The 16378-nt window shown below is 51.8% G+C and overlaps 1 protein-coding gene across 1 annotated transcript in view; it reads left to right on the plus strand.

The window, feature by feature from the left end:
• Positions 1 to 1043: 1043 nt before the first annotated feature.
• Positions 1044 to 16378, plus strand: part of WDFY4 (WDFY family member 4) — a 252408-nt gene continuing 237073 nt past the window's right edge. Inside the window, exons 1-2 of the mRNA XM_081157692.1 lie at positions 1044 to 1121; positions 12398 to 12648. Of these exons, the coding sequence (XP_081013818.1) occupies positions 12415 to 12648 (234 nt within the window). The 5' untranslated portion in view covers positions 1044 to 1121; positions 12398 to 12414. The remainder of the gene's footprint in view (positions 1122 to 12397; positions 12649 to 16378) is intronic.

The following is a 16378-nucleotide window of genomic DNA, read 5'->3' on the forward strand; positions in this document are numbered from 1 at the left end:
GGGAACCTGTCTCATTCACTTGTGTAGGATTCTGAGATTCCTTGGCTGTTTTTGAGGCCCCTCAGGTGCTGTTTCCCATCTTCTGGGCATTAGGTCTGGGTTAAAAATATTTCCAACAAGTCAAGAATTTCGCCAGGATGTAGGAGACTCATTCTGGTTAAACAAATATCCAGGAGTTTGAAGGCTCTGAACATGAGCCTGATTTAAAAAGAGGACCTTCGCTGGTGGACAGACCCTTGAGGAGCCTCGTGCTGCAGGTGGGGCTGGGTCACGGGGCGGCCAGGAGACTGAGCCGGGGCTGCTGCCTGGCCCCCCGCTGCCAGCACTGCTTCCTTGCCCTGCACTTCTGTGAACAAGCATCGCTTGCAAAGCTGCGTCTGAAAGTGTCTTTTCCTCATTAACCTAAAAGCAGAGTTTTCTGGATCTAGTTCTGCCTGGATAGTAGGGGAGCCAAGGCAACTGTTAGCTTTCTTTATGTGTGATATAGGTGGTCTGAGCTCTCATTTTAGCATGTCTTCTTTGGTCTGTGAGAATTAAGAATTCTTTAATTTAGTAATTAATTCCATGAGAATTAAGAGATGCTTAATTCCTTATAAGCCAAGAATGATGCATTCTTCTAGATACATTTGAAAATTTAGTGATTTTTGTGTATATTTTCTGACCAAATTATACTTAAAATTTAATAAGCTAAACAGGAGGATTGTGTCAATAACCAATTCCAGAAATCTTTCATCTCTCACACCTTAACAAGCGGCCTGAGAAGTATAAAGGAGGCCTCGAAGTTCTCTGAGGTTTTACTTCTGGGATGGAAGGGGGAGGAGCCTGGAGGGTGACTGACTAAGGCTGGGTGGGCTGCAGCCCAGGCAGTGACCAGTCACCTGGTGCCTGCCTTGTGCCCGGGCTAAGAAACCCTTGGCCTGGTGGCACTTGGGTATCAGCTCTTCCCTGGGGGAATGACGAGGCCACAAAGTCCTTCCTAGGCCTGCTTGTCTGTAGTGTGGGCGGGGGCCAGACAGCTAGCCTGGCTCTAGACCTCTTACTGCCAGGGCTCAGCAACAACCTTGCAAGACCCACCAGGGCCCCTGCAGTGCTTCCTGGGGTTCATTCTTCCCTGCGTGAAGGTAAGCCTAGCAGGGGCTGTGAAGGGGATGAGGCTTTAGAGTCAGAAAAGTCCAGGTTTGACCTTGATTCTGAGGCTTATTAGCAATTTGATTGCATGTAAGTTACCTATTTTCTCTGACCCTCAGTTCCTTTGGGTCTCACCTTTTCTCATCTGTATAATGGAAATAATGATGTTTACCATATAAATTTTCTAAGATTAGACACATTGATGGTTCTGTTAGTAGATTCACATTCAGTTACAGCCATTCTTTTTTTTTTAAAATATATCTTTATTGATTTCAGAGAGAGGAAAGGAGAGGGAGAGAGAGAGATAGAAACATCGATGATGAAAGTCATTGATCGGCTGCCTCCTGCACGCCCCCAACTGGGGATCAAGCCCGCAACCCGGGCCTGTGCCCTGACCGGGAATCGAACCCCAACCTCCTGGATCCTAGGTCGATGCTTAACTGCTTGAGCCACGCCCGGCCGGGCACAGCCATTCTTGAAAAAAATTTTTTATTACAGTTTACATTCAATATGATTTTGTAGTAATTTCAGGTATACAGCAGAGAAGTCAGACAGCCATATACTGCACAAAGTGGCTATGGCCATTCTTACATAAGCAGCATTTCCTTACTGGAGACTGAGCTATGGATTAGCTCCCACATTGGAGAGGTTCCCAAGGACAGGGGCTGGGCTTCTTGTTACCTGTGCTACCCCAGGCCCATACCTTAATGTTGAGAGTAAGAGCACAGTTGCAGCTGAGCGTCAAGGGTCTGCCCAGGGGAACTGCTCCCTGACCGTTTTGGGCAATGTGGAAGTTGGTACACATACTGAGATACAAAACTGGGTCCCTTCCGCAGGACCCCGGGAGTTCCTACATTCAGTTAGTGTTGCAAAACCCACAGAGGTGTGTGCTGGCCAGGAGTGCAGGGACTGGAATCAGAAAAAGGAAGTGCTGAGGGCCATGGGAGGCGTCACCAACCTGCCTGGTTCCTGATAATTGGAGTCCCTATCTTAGTCTTCAGGGGAATGCCTGAACTTCTGGAAAACACCTGATCTTCTCTTGCTCTCTCAAGTCATTTCAGGCAGGATGTAGGGCCCTGGGCTCTGCTGTCCTCTGCCTGTGGCACTCAACGCTTGGCTGATGCAGGAGGTGGGAACACTTCTAACGGGAGTGGGTTTGGGGCAGCACCAAGGTGATTTCTGGCCAAGTCCTGGTTATTGTTCTGGAGCCGAGTGTAGGAGCCCTCAGGGCACCTTGGGCACTGACCACTCCTCTGCCCTCCTGCCCTTGTCTGCAGGGCTGCTGTTTTCCTGCCTGCCCCTACCATGCTGTCCCCTGTGTGTGCTCTTTTTATTTTTTAAAATGCTTTTATTGATTTCAGAGAGAGGAAGGGAAAGTGAGAGAGAGATAGAAACGTCTCTGATGAGAGAGAGTCATTGATCGGCTGCCTCCTGCACCCCCCCCGGGGATCGAGCCCGAAACCCGGGCATGTCCCCTGACCGGGAATTGACTGCGGTCTCCTGGTCGGTGGGCCGACACTCAAGCCCTGAGCCGCGCCAGCAGGGCTCTGGGTATGTTCTCGTTCTCGCTCTGAGCCCAGCTCTTGAAGACAGCATGCCCGCTCAGGGCTTGCTGCAGTGCAAGACAAAACCTAGAGGACAAGACATTTCTGATTTCCAAGGCCCCCTCCAAGGCACCTCCTTGGGTGGTGGTCCTCAAAGCATGGCCTCTGGTGTTGGTCAGGGGGTGGTCACTGGTGGTCTCCCAGGTGTGGCACCTGGAAGTCCCAAGGCATGTTCCTTTATGGTCCTCAAGGTGTGGCCCCTGGTGATGCTCAAGGTGTGGTACTTGGACCAGCTGCTTTGATACCACCTGGAAATTTGTTAGAGATACAAATTCTTGGACCTTACCTCAGACTTAATGAGTCAGAAATTCTGGGGTGGGGTCCAGAAATCTGGGTTTTGACAATCTCTTCAGGCAAGGCTGGTGCATGCCCAAGTTTTGAGGCTTCGGTCTCAGGAACCCCTTTTCCCAGAGGCTGGTTGCAGCTGAAGATCTTGACTACGGGCCTCCAGCATCACCTGAAGGCTGGCTGCCAAGCCAAGCGAGGCCCGTCAAAGGAAGGTCTCAGGGTATTCTGACCTCCTGTCAACTCTTTCCTCACAAAGCCACATGGAAAGGTCCCATCGCATCCCCGTTAGTGTCCCAGTCTACCGCCTGCGCCCTCCCTGTGTGCACGCCATGAAGTGTGCCCCGGACCCTGCGCTGCAGGAAGTCAGCGCTCTTGGCCGCTTTCTGTAAATTCTTGGGGCTTACGTTGCCCAAGCCACTTCCATCTCCTGTTTCCTCTGACCCTGTCGCTGTTTCCTGTGTGCCCTTCTTCTATACGGTCTGTCCTCTCTGCCCAGAGCCAACCCAGTGTGGACGCAGCCTCCGTAACCGGGCCTCCCTCCTCCTCCCAACACGACTGTGCAGCAAACGCCCACCGATGCCCTGGCCAGAAGGGTGTCCCTGCCCTCCTTTGAAAACACCGGGGGTGTTATGCTGGGGATACTGCTGACACTCAACCGTGGCTCTGTTTCCTCCTCTCTAAGGGAGGTCGGACAGTCGCTGGAGGGAAAACTAAAGTAAGTGTGAATGCAAAGCGCTCCCCACGGACCCAGTGCAGAACTCGGACTCATTAGATGCTCTTATTTCTATCATTTTACCATAGACAGCAAACTGGAGGAATTATGTCATATTCTTTTAACATACATTTATCTATCTACCTATCTCTGCAGTTGTTGAGGTAAATCTGCCGTTTTTGAGTGTGCAGCTCCGCGGCGTGAAGCGTATTCTCCTCCCCGTGTGACTGTCGCCGCCGCCCATCTCCAGCACTCTTCTCTTGCAAAATGGGACTCCGTCCCCGTTAAACATCCGCTCCTCTTTCTGCCCTCTCTCCGGCTCTTGGCAATCACCACTCAACTTTCTGTCCGGATGAATGTGACTACTCCAGGGAACTCATATAAGCATTTGTCCTTCTGTGACTGGCTTATTTCCTCAGCATAATGTCCTCGAGGTTCACGTATGTTGTGGCCCGCGTCAGAATTTCCTTCCTTTTCCTGGCTGTGTACTATTCCATCGTATGAACAGACCCCATTTTGTTCACCCATTGTCTGTTCACCGCCACTTGAACTGTTTCCATCTTTTTGCTACTGTGAATAATCTGTTGATCTTCTGCTTTTAATTCTTTTGGTTGTCCTTTTACTTTTTATAATTGACCCACCTTGTCTATTGAAATGATTATTTATAAATATTGTTTTTTTGATTGGATGAAAAAGTGAACTGGAACTTGGGGAGCAGGTTCCACAGTTGACCCACACAAAGGCTGAGGCTGGGAGGGCCACTGAGCGAGCCCCGAAGGTGGCTTGTGGTCACGGGAGCTTTGATTCCCTCCTCATCCTGGGACACTCCTAGGAAGGCGGGATGTGGCTGAGGAGGGCATGTGACTTTTGGAGTCAGACACACAGAACTTGCATCGCGGCCACTTTGGGAAGCGGCGGAACGTCTCTGTACCTTGCGCTCGGCACCTGTAAGCTGCTGCTGTTGTTTGCTGCCGTGTGCAGTGTGGCTGTGGAGATAAAGTGAGATGATTCAGAGCTAAGGGTGCAGAGCCACCATCCGGGAAGTGGCACTGAGTGGAGTTACTGCTGCGGTTCACCGTGTAGCTGCAGCCCCTTTGTGCTGAATAGAAGAAACAGGTGAAGGGACCAGACTCCGGCCTGTAGCTTTCTGTTGCTGCTCTTTCAACCTCAGGATGTGTGCTTTTATAGAGAAAAGTTCCCTTCCGCCCTCTGTTGCCACCCTCTTGTCCCCAGTCCCTGGCAATCGCTGATCTGTCCTGTGTCCCTATAGTTTTGCCTTTTCCAGAATGTCATATTCTGGAAAGTATGTGGCCATCGAGACTGGCTCCTGTCACTTGTCCTAAGGCCTCTGAGATCCACCGGATTGCTGGGTGGGTCAGCAGTGCTCCCCCTTCCTGCGGCAAAGCTCCCATTCTCCTCTTGAGGGACATGTGGGTTGTTTCCTGGTTTTGACAGCTGTGAATGACCTACTATAAACATTCATGTGTAGGTTCTTGTAGGAATATGTTTTCACTCCTAGAGCAGATACCGGGAGCAGATGCATGTTTACTCTCTCAGAAACGGCCCGTCTTCCCGCGTGGTGCTCCGCCTGCGCCTCTGCCAGCAAGGGGGAGGCGTGGTTCTGTGCATCCTTGCCGGCGCTTCTGAGGCCGCTTGTTCTTAAAGACATTCTGATAGGCATGTCCTGGAGTCTCAGTGGGCTGATCTGCAGTCCCCGGTGAGACTGCTGCTGTCCCCCCAGTGGGTCGGATCAGCTACAGTGGGCTCTGGAGCTGAGCCGTGAGTAAAGCTTCCATGTTTCCACAGCTTCCGTCTTTTCCCTGGACTCCTGTCCAGTTTGCTCCTAACTTGCAAGCTCTGCCAGTGATGGGCGGTGGAGGGAGAGCAGGGAAGCCTGGCCCGCCTGCACGCGGCTTTGGAACAGCAACGCTGTTACTTTTCCCGAGCACTCCCGGCTGAGGCCAGGGCCTTGCCACGCGGGAGCGAGAGTGTGCGCTCTGCGCTGTGCCGTGAGGAGCAGGCTGTGGAATGAAAGGGAAACAGACGCTGCTCTCCTGTCTGTCATCAGGTGTAGAGGCTCTCAGCCCGGGGTCTGGGATGCACTGGCCAGGATCTAGGCAGCAAACGGGTCTGCCTCGGCACCCAGGGTGCACAGTCCGGAAAGGGGGCAGCCGCACAGGCTGACAAGAAAAGGGGAGGGGGCTTTCACCCCAGCATTTGTCACAGCAGCCCTGTCACCAGCTCTGACTTCACAGAAAGTCGGGGATGAAAGTCATTGAGAATGCTGGTTTAGCCCCCAAACACCAGCAGCTCGGCCCTTTCTTCAGGCTCCAGATGCCATGCTCTAGCCTGGCAGCTGCAAGCAGGACGGCCTGGGCGGGTGCTCCGAGCCGTTACGGAGCAGAGCTCTGTTGAAGCTACAGATCTGTGCTGGGGGAGGGTTGCACTGGGGGGGGGGGCAGGAGCAAGGATGGGCTGTGCCACCAGAGGCCTGAGGCCCACGTGGCTGCTCCCAGCCCTGGGGCACTGAGGCCACAGAAACCCCCCGCTGGACCACTGCAGACACATCTGGCCCCTGCACACAATGCACAGACCTGTGCCCCTTGTCACATGCAACCCACAGCTCTCAGCCCTCTCAGGGCACCTCCGGCTGGTCTGCCCTGACTCGCTGTCACTGTCTCTCCCATTGTCAGAGCACCGAGGCCGAAGGGTGGGGCTGAGCCAACCAGGGCCTGTTCAGAGAGGGAAAGTAACTTGGTTAAGGCATCAACGTGGCCAGGCTGGGACCGGACCCTGTCTTGTGACTGCCACCACAGCCCCCGGCTCCCCTCTGCTTCAGAGCTGCTTGATCAAGCAGGCTCCTGCCCAGCTACCCCGCGCTGCCTCCTGCAGGCTGCTGGCAAACAAGGATTCCAGTGGGCCTCAAGAGGGTCCAAATGGACAAGCTGAATGTCAGAGGAGGGCTTTGTCTTTTTCTGGAGACCTGGGACCCCCAGGCTCCAGTTCTCAGTCCTGCCAAGGCCACCTTTCCCTCCACCTCTCCCACTCCAAGAAGCCTTCCCTGGGCCTGTGTTACCTGGTCAAGCAGGTGTCAAGCCCCCCTCCATGCTGCCAGGTGAGCCCTTGTTGGAGTTCAGCCTCTGGGGTACATTTCGGGCCATGTTCTGAGGCAGCAAAGCCAAGCTGTTGACAGACTGTGGTGGATTGTGCTTCGGCCACTGACTAGCAGTAGGACCGTGGGGAGGTCATTTCTCTGCTCTAAGCCTCAGTGCCATCTGCGGAGGAAGGCCGTGGCTGTGACATCACGGGTGGCAAGAACGCTCAGAGGCTGCACGTGTAAATGCCTGCACCCAGAAGGCACCCATAAATGCCCACCCTTCAGTCCTAAAAATGGCATGTGCCGGGCATTGACCCAATGGGCATGGCGCCCATGAGGGTCCTGTTCTTGTCCCATTTACAGATGAGGACACTGAGACAGGGATGAGTTTCATTGCTTGGTGTACGATCTGAGCCCGTTAGATTTGGTTCCAGAGGCTGTGCTCGTGGTCCCTACACTATGTGTTAAAGTAGAATCTGCAGACGTCCAGGCCAGGATGTGGCATCTAAAATTTTGATATTTTGCCCAGCCGGGCGTGGCTCAGCGTTTGATGTCGACCTGGGATCCAGGCGATCAGGGTTCGATTCCCAGTCAGGGCACATGTCCCCGTGTGGGCTCGATCAATGACTCTCTCATCATTGATGTTTCTCTCTCTCTCTCTCTCTCTCTCTCTCTCTCTCCCTCTCCTTTCCTCTCTCTGAAATCAATAAAGATATATTTAAAAAATAAAATAAAATTTTGATATTTTGTTCATTATGCATTTTTGGCATTCATTTTGATTTTTTAAAATATTGCATTAAAATGTTAATTAACTTAGCTACTGAGATTTTTGTAGCCCCTTAGGTCTTGCGCCGGGGGAGGTGCCTCACTTGCCCGCCCTGGTCCAGTCCTGCTCTGGACTCCCGGTGACCCTCCCCCAGCTGGCCCCTTTGTCTCTGGGTGAGAAGCATTTCCTCTTGCTGTTCTTCACAGTTCTCAGAGGCCACTCCCTGCTTTCCTTCTCTTTCCTAAGCAGGCCTGGGGGTGTGGGGAGAGGACAGGATGGGGACAGCTTGACACTGGAGTCAGACAACTTCTCCATGGGATTTCACAGGTTTCCCACTTGTTAGAAAGTCTTGTTTCTCAAAAACCTGTCTACTCAAAGGAACATGACTTAGTCTTCTCACTTCAGTAACTCCCTGCAAACAGAGGAGACGGAGGCTGCTTCTGTCATTTCCCCTGGTCCAGCGGTGGCCCCCATGGCCGTATTTTCACCTTACCTGATGCTAACCTGTCCTCTCACCTGCTTAGCCTAAAAATGTGACGTGTTGGCGAGGCCTCAGGCACGGTTCATTGAATGAATGATCAGTGGCACCTGCAGGTGTGGCCACAAGTGAGTTTTCTACGATAAAGACAACATTTAATGAGGTCCTAATAGCCATCTTGGGGTTGGGATGCCCATGCCTGACTCGGGGCCAGCTCTGTGGGGGGTGGGATGGCAGTTTGATTGGGACTGTCGGAGTCTGGGGGAAACCCAAGTAGAAATCTTGGAGTGAGAAAAAGAACTTGTCTAGAAGAGGGGTCTGGGCTACAGAGAGTGAAAGAGAGATTTGGGTGCCATCAGCATACAAGTTTACTCATTTATTTACTCAGTAACACTTTATGAGCATCTATACTGTGCCAGCTGCTGAGACAGGCACAGTGGTATTCCTTCTCAGAGCTGACATTGACTGGACATGTGACTCTCAGGGGCAATCGAAGCCACGAGGAGGGGCTGAGCTCTCCTCCAGGGAACTCATAGAGTCGAGTAGAGTCTGGCTCCAGAAAGCCACTGCGGGAGTCCCGAAGGAGCCACTGTGGGAGTCCCGAAGGAGGCACTGTGGGAGTCCCGAAGGAGCTGCTGTGGGAGTCCTGAAGGAGCCACTGTGGGAGTCCCGAAGGAGGCACTGTGGGAGTCCCGAAGGAGCTGCTGTGGGAGTCCTGAAGGAGCCACTGTGGGAGTCCCGAAGGAGGCACTGTGGGAGTCCCGAAGGAGCCGCTGCGGGAGTCCTGAAGGAGCCACTGTGGGAGTCCCGAAGGAGGCACTGTGGGAGTCCCGAAGGAGCCGCTGCGGGAGTCCCGAAGGAGCTGCTGCGGGAGTCCCGAAGGAGCCGCTGTGGGAGTCCCGAAGGAGCCGCTGTGGGAGTCCCGAAGGAGCCGCTGCGGGAGTCCCGAAGGAGCCGCTGTGGGAGTCCCGAAGGAGCCGCTGCGGGAGTCCCGAAGGAGCCACTGTGGGAGTCCCGAAGGAGGCACTGCGGGAGTCCCGAAGGAGCCGCTGCGGGAGTCCCGAAGGAGCCGCTGCGGGAGTCCCGAAGGAGCCGCTGTGGGAGTCCCGAAGGAGCCGCTGTGGGAGTCCCGAAGGAGCCGCTGCGGGAGTCCCGAAGGAGCCGCTGTGGGAGTCCCGAAGGAGCCGCTGTGGGAGTCCCGAAGGAGGCACTGCGGGAGTCCCGAAGGAGCCGCTGCGGGAGTCCCGAAGGAGCCGCTGCGGGAGTCCCGAAGGAGCTGCTGTGGGAGTCCCGAAGGAGCCTGTGCAGCAGACAGACAGGAACATGCTCAGCCCCTCACATTATCACAAAATATACAGTGAGAAACAACAGAGAAACATTCATTTTTACTTATCAGATCAGCTGGATTTAAAAAACATGGTAACTGAGTCAGTGTAAACTCTGGAACATTCTGGGTGGGACTGAACATTGATAAAATGTTTGGGAGACACTGGAAATGTGTCAAGAGCTGGAAAATTTTACTTGCCTTTAGGTCTAGCTATTTTCTTTCAGGAATTTAGGAATGTATTGTAATCTGTTCTTTAACCATGAAGTGTGGACAGGAAAAGCACAAGCCTGCCGCCCCCGTGGATGACTGGAGACCACCAAATGTGTCAGTGCACAGGGTTGGTCAGGCTAACGATCAGCAATGAACACCTTCACAACATGAAAATATCCATTATATGTTTCAGTGGCGGAAGAAAATTATGAACTAATTTTTTAAAAATGCACTGAGAGAAGATGGATTCTCTCATTACAATGGATTGTGATTTTAAAACCAACAAGGAACCAGTTTCTAGAATAAATCCTTGCAAAACAACAAGAAAAAGGCCAGGAAAAATAAGCAGAGGTTATGAATAGTCAGTTTGCAGAGGAGCAAATCCCAAAGGCTAAAAGGCATGCAGAGATGCTCAGGCTCATCAGCAGGTTAGAGAAATGCAAAGAAAACGACAAGGGACTGCTTTACTGCAGTCAGATTAGCAAAGGTTAGAAAGCTGGGCGATGCCAAGCAGGGCCGTGGGTGAGATGGCAGAGAGCCTTCCCTTGCTCCGAGGGGGGAGTGGTCTGCTGCCAGCTTTCTGGGGGCATCTTAGCTGCCGGTGCGTGGCTGAGCTGAGCAGGTATGGACCCCGATTCAGCGTTCCTGCTCCCGAGTTCCTGCCCAGAGCCAACCCCTGCGGCCCGTGGGGAGGCCTGCGCGCGAGTGTCCAGGACAGGATCAGGGCGGTGCAGGGAGCTGCGGGTAACCTCGCCATGCCACTGCAGAGCAGACAAGTCAAATAGGCACGTGACACCCACTTTGTCACCGGGTTAGAGGAAGTGAAGTTGACAAACACAGAGCCACATGGTTAAGTCTGAGGACATAATACTGGGTGAAAAAGTGAGCTGCGGAAAAGACAGAAGGTCGTTCGGGGAACTACAGGTGCGAGCGCCCAGAAGCCTCACCCCCGCGCAGCTCTCACGGGGCCCTGCTGCCACGCAGTGGTGGGTGCGGTGGGCAGGGCGGGAGCAGGAGCGGTGGTGGCGCAGGGAGGGCCAAGAGTGGGAGCAGGCTGGCACAGCCCAGGGGAGCCGGCCAGGCAGGGGGAGGCCGCACCGCTGCCCAGGGGCCAGCCCAACCTCCAGCCCACCAACGCACCAGCAAAAACGCGAAAGCAGTAATAAAAAGCTTGCCTCCGCAGCAGCGTTAGTGCGTTTTTGTTAACTCTATAGATGGAAGCAGGACTCTCAACCGTCATTTTCCTGGGTGTGGCCAAGCTGGGTATTCTTCCAGGCATGTTGCTCCTTCCCAATTTTCCATACTGCACTTACGTGGCTTTTGTAAAAAGAAAACGGTTTCTGAAAATGAAGTTTGCGTAATAAGTACTTGTGACAGAAGAGCCAGGGAGGGACACATGGAGTTCTGTGCGTGAACGGTAGGAAAGTTTCAAAGGGGCTGGCCAGGCTGGCCTTGTGATCCTGAGTTAACTGCCATTGCAGCCTACGCAGGGTGTGCGCTTGGGCTAAAAATAAAGCAGGACACCCATTCTCTGTGGCCTGCAGCCCAGAGCAAAACACTCGCAAAACCACTGTGTGTGTCCATCTGTCTGACCCCCACCCTGTGATTAGTGATTGCTGTTTGCTGGCCAGATTCCAGGATGGACTCCTTCGTGGTGACATGTGGTTGGCGTGGAGGGCTTCTTGCGGGGAGCCTGGACAGTCTGGTCCCTACTTGGAGCTTCCTGCACTCTTGACAAATACACAACAAAAAAATCTTTCTTGTGCTGGGTCAGTCAACCTGAGTATGGCAACTGAAAAGTCAAGGACACTGACAAAGGTGCCTTCCCAGGGTTACTATCTGGCAAATCAGTCTTTGGCTATTTCAACTGCTTAGGTTTTTGTTCTCATGCCTACTGACCCAAGATCTGCAGCTTGCACAAATTGTTCTTGTTTACACTAATAGAGAAGCACTTTCAAGCTAGCATGGGGGTTTAAGAAGTCATTTTGAGGACAAAGTCCTCTAAAAATATTAAGTGTGAACCAAATAATGCTGAGAATGAAGAACCTATATCTGTTAGACTCGTGGGGTAGAAAGAAGTTACAATTGAAGATCTAGAATTACTTGCTTCTGCAAATATTGGTAAGATAATTCACACACGTCTCTTCTATTAACTCAGTCTTTTAAAAGTGGAGCAGCATCAGGTAATAGGAAAACAGGCTCTGGTGTTAGAGGTTTGCATTTCAACTGGACATCTAGCAACTCCTATACCTCTGGCCCAGCTGGTTTCCTTACCATTCAGAGAAAATCAGAAGACCCATCTCTCTCGTAGGAGTCTGTCTAAAAAGCCCAGTACATGTTAGATGGCCAGGATCTGTGAGTCACTCTAAATCTAAATCTCCTTTTATTTTATTTTATTCTATTTTAAATATATCTTTATTGATTTCAGAGAGAGGAAAGGAGAGGGAGAGAAAGAGAGAGAGAAACATCAATGATGAGAGAGTCATTGATCCGCTGCCTCCTACACGCCCCCGACTGGGGATCGAGCCCGCAACCTGGGCATGTGCCCCGACCGGGAACCGAACCCCGATTGCCTCCATCCTAGGCTGATGCTCAACCGCTGAGCCACACCCGGCTGGGCTAAATCTCCTTTTAAAAAGTCTTCCTATTTTAGCCAGTTTCAGATTCTTAGAGGAACCATCTTCAACAGGAACTGGACTGAGTGAGTTCAGTACCTGTCCTGCCACCAGCTCCGTCAGGAAGTGCCGCGGCAAGGCCTTTCATTTTTGTCTTTTGTTCTGAATCCAGATCTGCTTTGCAAAGGCATGGAGGCAGCGGACGTCTCAAAGGCTGAAGATGGAGCTGAGGATCCAGGTTTCAAAGACAACGGCCAGCCCGACGCTGCTCAGTCTGACTTCCCACATGGAGGGCAGGCCCAGGGCCCCACAGCTCTCTGGGAGATGGTGGAAAGGAAGTTTCTGGACTATCAGCAGCTGGCTCACAGGAGCCCAGCTGAGCGTCAGAAGAGCCTGTTGCATCTCCTCCCTCTGTTCCTGAAGGTGGGTGTTCTGAGTTTTGAAGTTGCACCATTGTACAGGGCTCTGGGACCCCTACAGAGAGGTTGGAAGCTTGAGTTGCTTGGTTTTCATATCATCACAGTGGTCTCTGAATGCTTAGAGGGAACGTTGGGTTATTTCATAACGATGTCAAGCGAGGCTCATCTCCACGATGAGGAAGGGCTGGGAATGGATGAGCAGTTGACTCTGGAATAATATTGTCTCTTCAGTTAAAAAAGTTATATTGTTGAGCCATGACCCGAGCTTGGAAGCCAGAGAAGGGATCAGCTCCTCTGGGAGCTAGCAAAGGAGTTTGTATCTTAAGACAAGAGTCGCAGGGATGGCTGATGATCTCAGACACCAGTCAGGCCAGCACCAAGGCCTGGAAGAGCAGGAGCATAAAACTGTGTCAATCATGCAAACTGAGGACAATCCATGGGAGCACCGAAGCAGGGCTCCCTCCCGGGGACGGCCCTTGGGAGAAGGCCAGCCTGCCCACGGGCTGACACTCGGGGTCGTGGCAGCTGGTGGCAGCTGGTGGCAGTATGGGTACAAGGGATTTTCCTTGTTGTCTTGGAACAGAGCTCCTGACAGTGAGGCCTGCCTTGCAGTTGAACATATTGAAGGCTTGCTGTACAGTTGGAAACACATCTTTTATGAGGACTTAGTTTTTGCTAGACTATTGATTTTGAGTTATTACTCAAAAAAAAATACCTACAATAAAAGAACAGAGAATCTGAGATACTTTTCACATTGAAAATAGACTGAGACAGATGAAGACTGAGGCAGGTTTTTATTGGGAAACCCTTTTGTTAATGTTTCATCTAACTTATTAACCAGAAACATTTATGGGTTTCCAAAGAAGACTCAGAATCTTCTTGGGATCATATTTATAAAAGGCATTGACTACTTAGGCATGTTTTTTTGTAAAAAAAAAAAAAAGAAAACCCACCAAGTAACTTATTGTTCATGAACTCAGTATCTTCCTCCATGATGTGGGCTTGTATACGCTATTCATCCCATTACACAGGTTGGCTAACCGAGACACAGGCAAAGAAGGGCTAGGTGAGGAGAGGTGGCTCAGGTTTCATTTCGAGCCTCCCTGCCCGGACACCCCAGTGCTTGGGAGATTGCTCAGTCTCACCCAGTTCTCAGGTCAGCTTTGCCTTCTGAAAGGAAAACTGTGAGCAGCCTCCACCCTGTCCACAATTCCCCGGGCGTGTGTGGGTTCACCGGCTGTGCTGTGCCTTTTCCACTGAGCTGGGCAGCCTGGCTCTGGGGAAAGTGCTCTGTGTCTGAGAGCCAGGGCTTGGTACTCGTTTGCCTCTTGCCAGACTGTTGATTTGAGAATACTTTCGTTTGTTGTATAAAAATGTATTAAGCATTTACACTCTGTTCTAGGGCCCTGGGCTGTGAGAGTAAAGGAAACAGAGGTTTTATCCTTATGGAGAGTTCAGTCCAAAGCAGATGATATTGAATCGCACCCAGAAAGTGCTTTATTTGGCTTGTAGGGGTTAAAAATGAATTATTGGCCACTTTTTTCAAAATGGAAAGCTTTCACCTGAAAATCAGATTTTCAGTTTCTCTAGAAAATTTTGGTAGCTGTAATACCAACAGTTGTTTGGAGGTGGTTAAGGCACCCCTCTTAGACAGAAGATGGTCTTGGTCTCTTAGCCTACCCCAGCCCCCACTCCCTAACATCTTTTACCCAGGACACCTTACTCACTTACGCTACCTGGCCCTATAGGCACCTGAGGCTGCCACCCCAAGGGTGGCGCACAGCTCCTGTTACAAGTGAACCTTGATCTTGGTCCCTGTTCCCCAAACCTTGTCCTGGTTGGCAGGCATAACGGCCCAGGGGCTTTCAAGTCAGAGAGAGCGGGCTCAAGCCCTGGAGCCATTGCTTATTAGCTGTGCATCCTTGAGCAAGTTACGAAATATCACTGAACCTCAGTTTCTCATCTGTAAATCACAGTGTTAGCAACACTGCTGGGAGACTGTGTGGGTGAGATAAGGTGGTGAGTGTGAGGTCCAGGGCACATGGAAAGCAGACACTGTCCCTACTACTGCCCACCAGCTTCCAGGATGCCAGCTGCATACATGAGGTTTCAGATCCTGTCACCACGATTCCCCAAACTCCTGACACAACCTGCTGTGTTTGGGATCGCTGGAGTCTACCTCTGATGAACCCTAGAGAAGCAGAATATTTCAGGCTTTTAATCATCTCTTAAAATCTACAGTCTTTTATTAAGTCCTATGTGTCTACAAACATGGTATTTCTATTAAGTTTTTACTAATAAAAACCCTGCCAGAGCCGGAGCTGGAGCCGGAGCTGGAGCCGGAGCAGAGTGAGCCCTCAGGCTTCTTAATGAAAAGTTCGTGCTGGAAAGAGACCTGGGGAAGGTAGGAGCTTTTTTTCAGGTGTAGTGCAGATAAAGTCTGAGCTGTAGATGACGACTGGAAACATCCATTGGAACACAGGTCCTTGTGTAAGAAATCAAGCTTATCACCTGTCTGTTCTGGATTTTATAACCATAGGACAGTGTTCTTCAGGGTTGTCTATGAAGAACCCCCTTGGAACTATCAGGACTCGGAAAGTCATGCTGTGTCTGGAATGTGGCCGTTGAAGTCCAAGCCTTATGCATGGATTGTTTGTCATGAAACGATGGCCCCGCTGGACTGGGAGACTCCCGAGCACATTTGAGAGTCCTGGAACACTTTGTCTGGTGGATCTCAACTCTCTGTACCTGGCTCTTTTCATTTCGGCCCCAAGGAAAACTAAGATGATCTGGAATAGTCCTTGTTCACAGACAATGAACACGGGAGATTTTGAATTGTTGTCTGTGCTTGGAAAGGGCCGTGTCCCTGGGTAGTGGGATCTGACACTGGGCCAGACTCTTGAGCAGTCAAACCCAGCATGGAAGGGGTGGCCCAGGTGCAGGCAGAGCTTTGGCAAAGGTCATGTGAAGGTCATGTGTGCCCCATCACAGTGACCGCCACTCGCCTCGACCTGGTAAGTCCTGGGATTGGACAGCTGATGTCTTGTGGAGGAGACTCCCTCAGAGGGGCTCCTGGGGCATCTTCTCCCCAAGGAACTTCCCTTTGGGCCCCTGGCTTTCTCTTGTGTCTGACTCCTCCAAACCCACGACCCGGACACGTTTCCCTCGTCCCTGCCATAGTGCACACGTGCATCTGCACTAACTGTTGGGCAAGTACAAAGATGAGTTGGTCGGCTCTGCATTAAATTCTAGCCCTCTTGTCTCATCTCTGGAGTTAAAGAACAACTTAGGGTGTGAAGGAGTGAACCTCCTCAGCATTTGGGTTGCTGTCTTGGAAATAAAGAATTGCCTGATGGAGACTCAGGGCGCTGCAGCCCCAGTGGGGAGCTGCCAAGGGAGAAGTCAGACAGGAAGCTCTCACTGAGGGCTGCAGGCTCCTCCAGGCTCCATCGCTTCCCTTCCGAGGCCAGAGGAGTCTTAGCCTGGGCTGATCACTGGCAATACTCACCCAGCTCTAAGTGATTCAAGCCCTCACACTAACCCTACGAAGGGAGTGCCATTTTTATCCCAGCTTTAGAAATGGGGAAAGAGATGTTATGTGACTTGACCAAGGTCACCGGGTTGTTAGTGGAGAGCAGAGCTGGCAGTCTGCGCAGGCCTGTGTCAGGAACCGCTGGGCTCCCTCGAACAGCGCTGGGGCTTGTGAAACGGAGCACAGCGCTTCTTTCTCTACC

The sequence above is a fragment of the Miniopterus schreibersii genome (genome assembly GCF_964146895.1).
Source record: "Miniopterus schreibersii genome assembly, chromosome: 14".
NCBI lineage: Eukaryota > Metazoa > Chordata > Mammalia > Chiroptera > Miniopteridae > Miniopterus > Miniopterus schreibersii.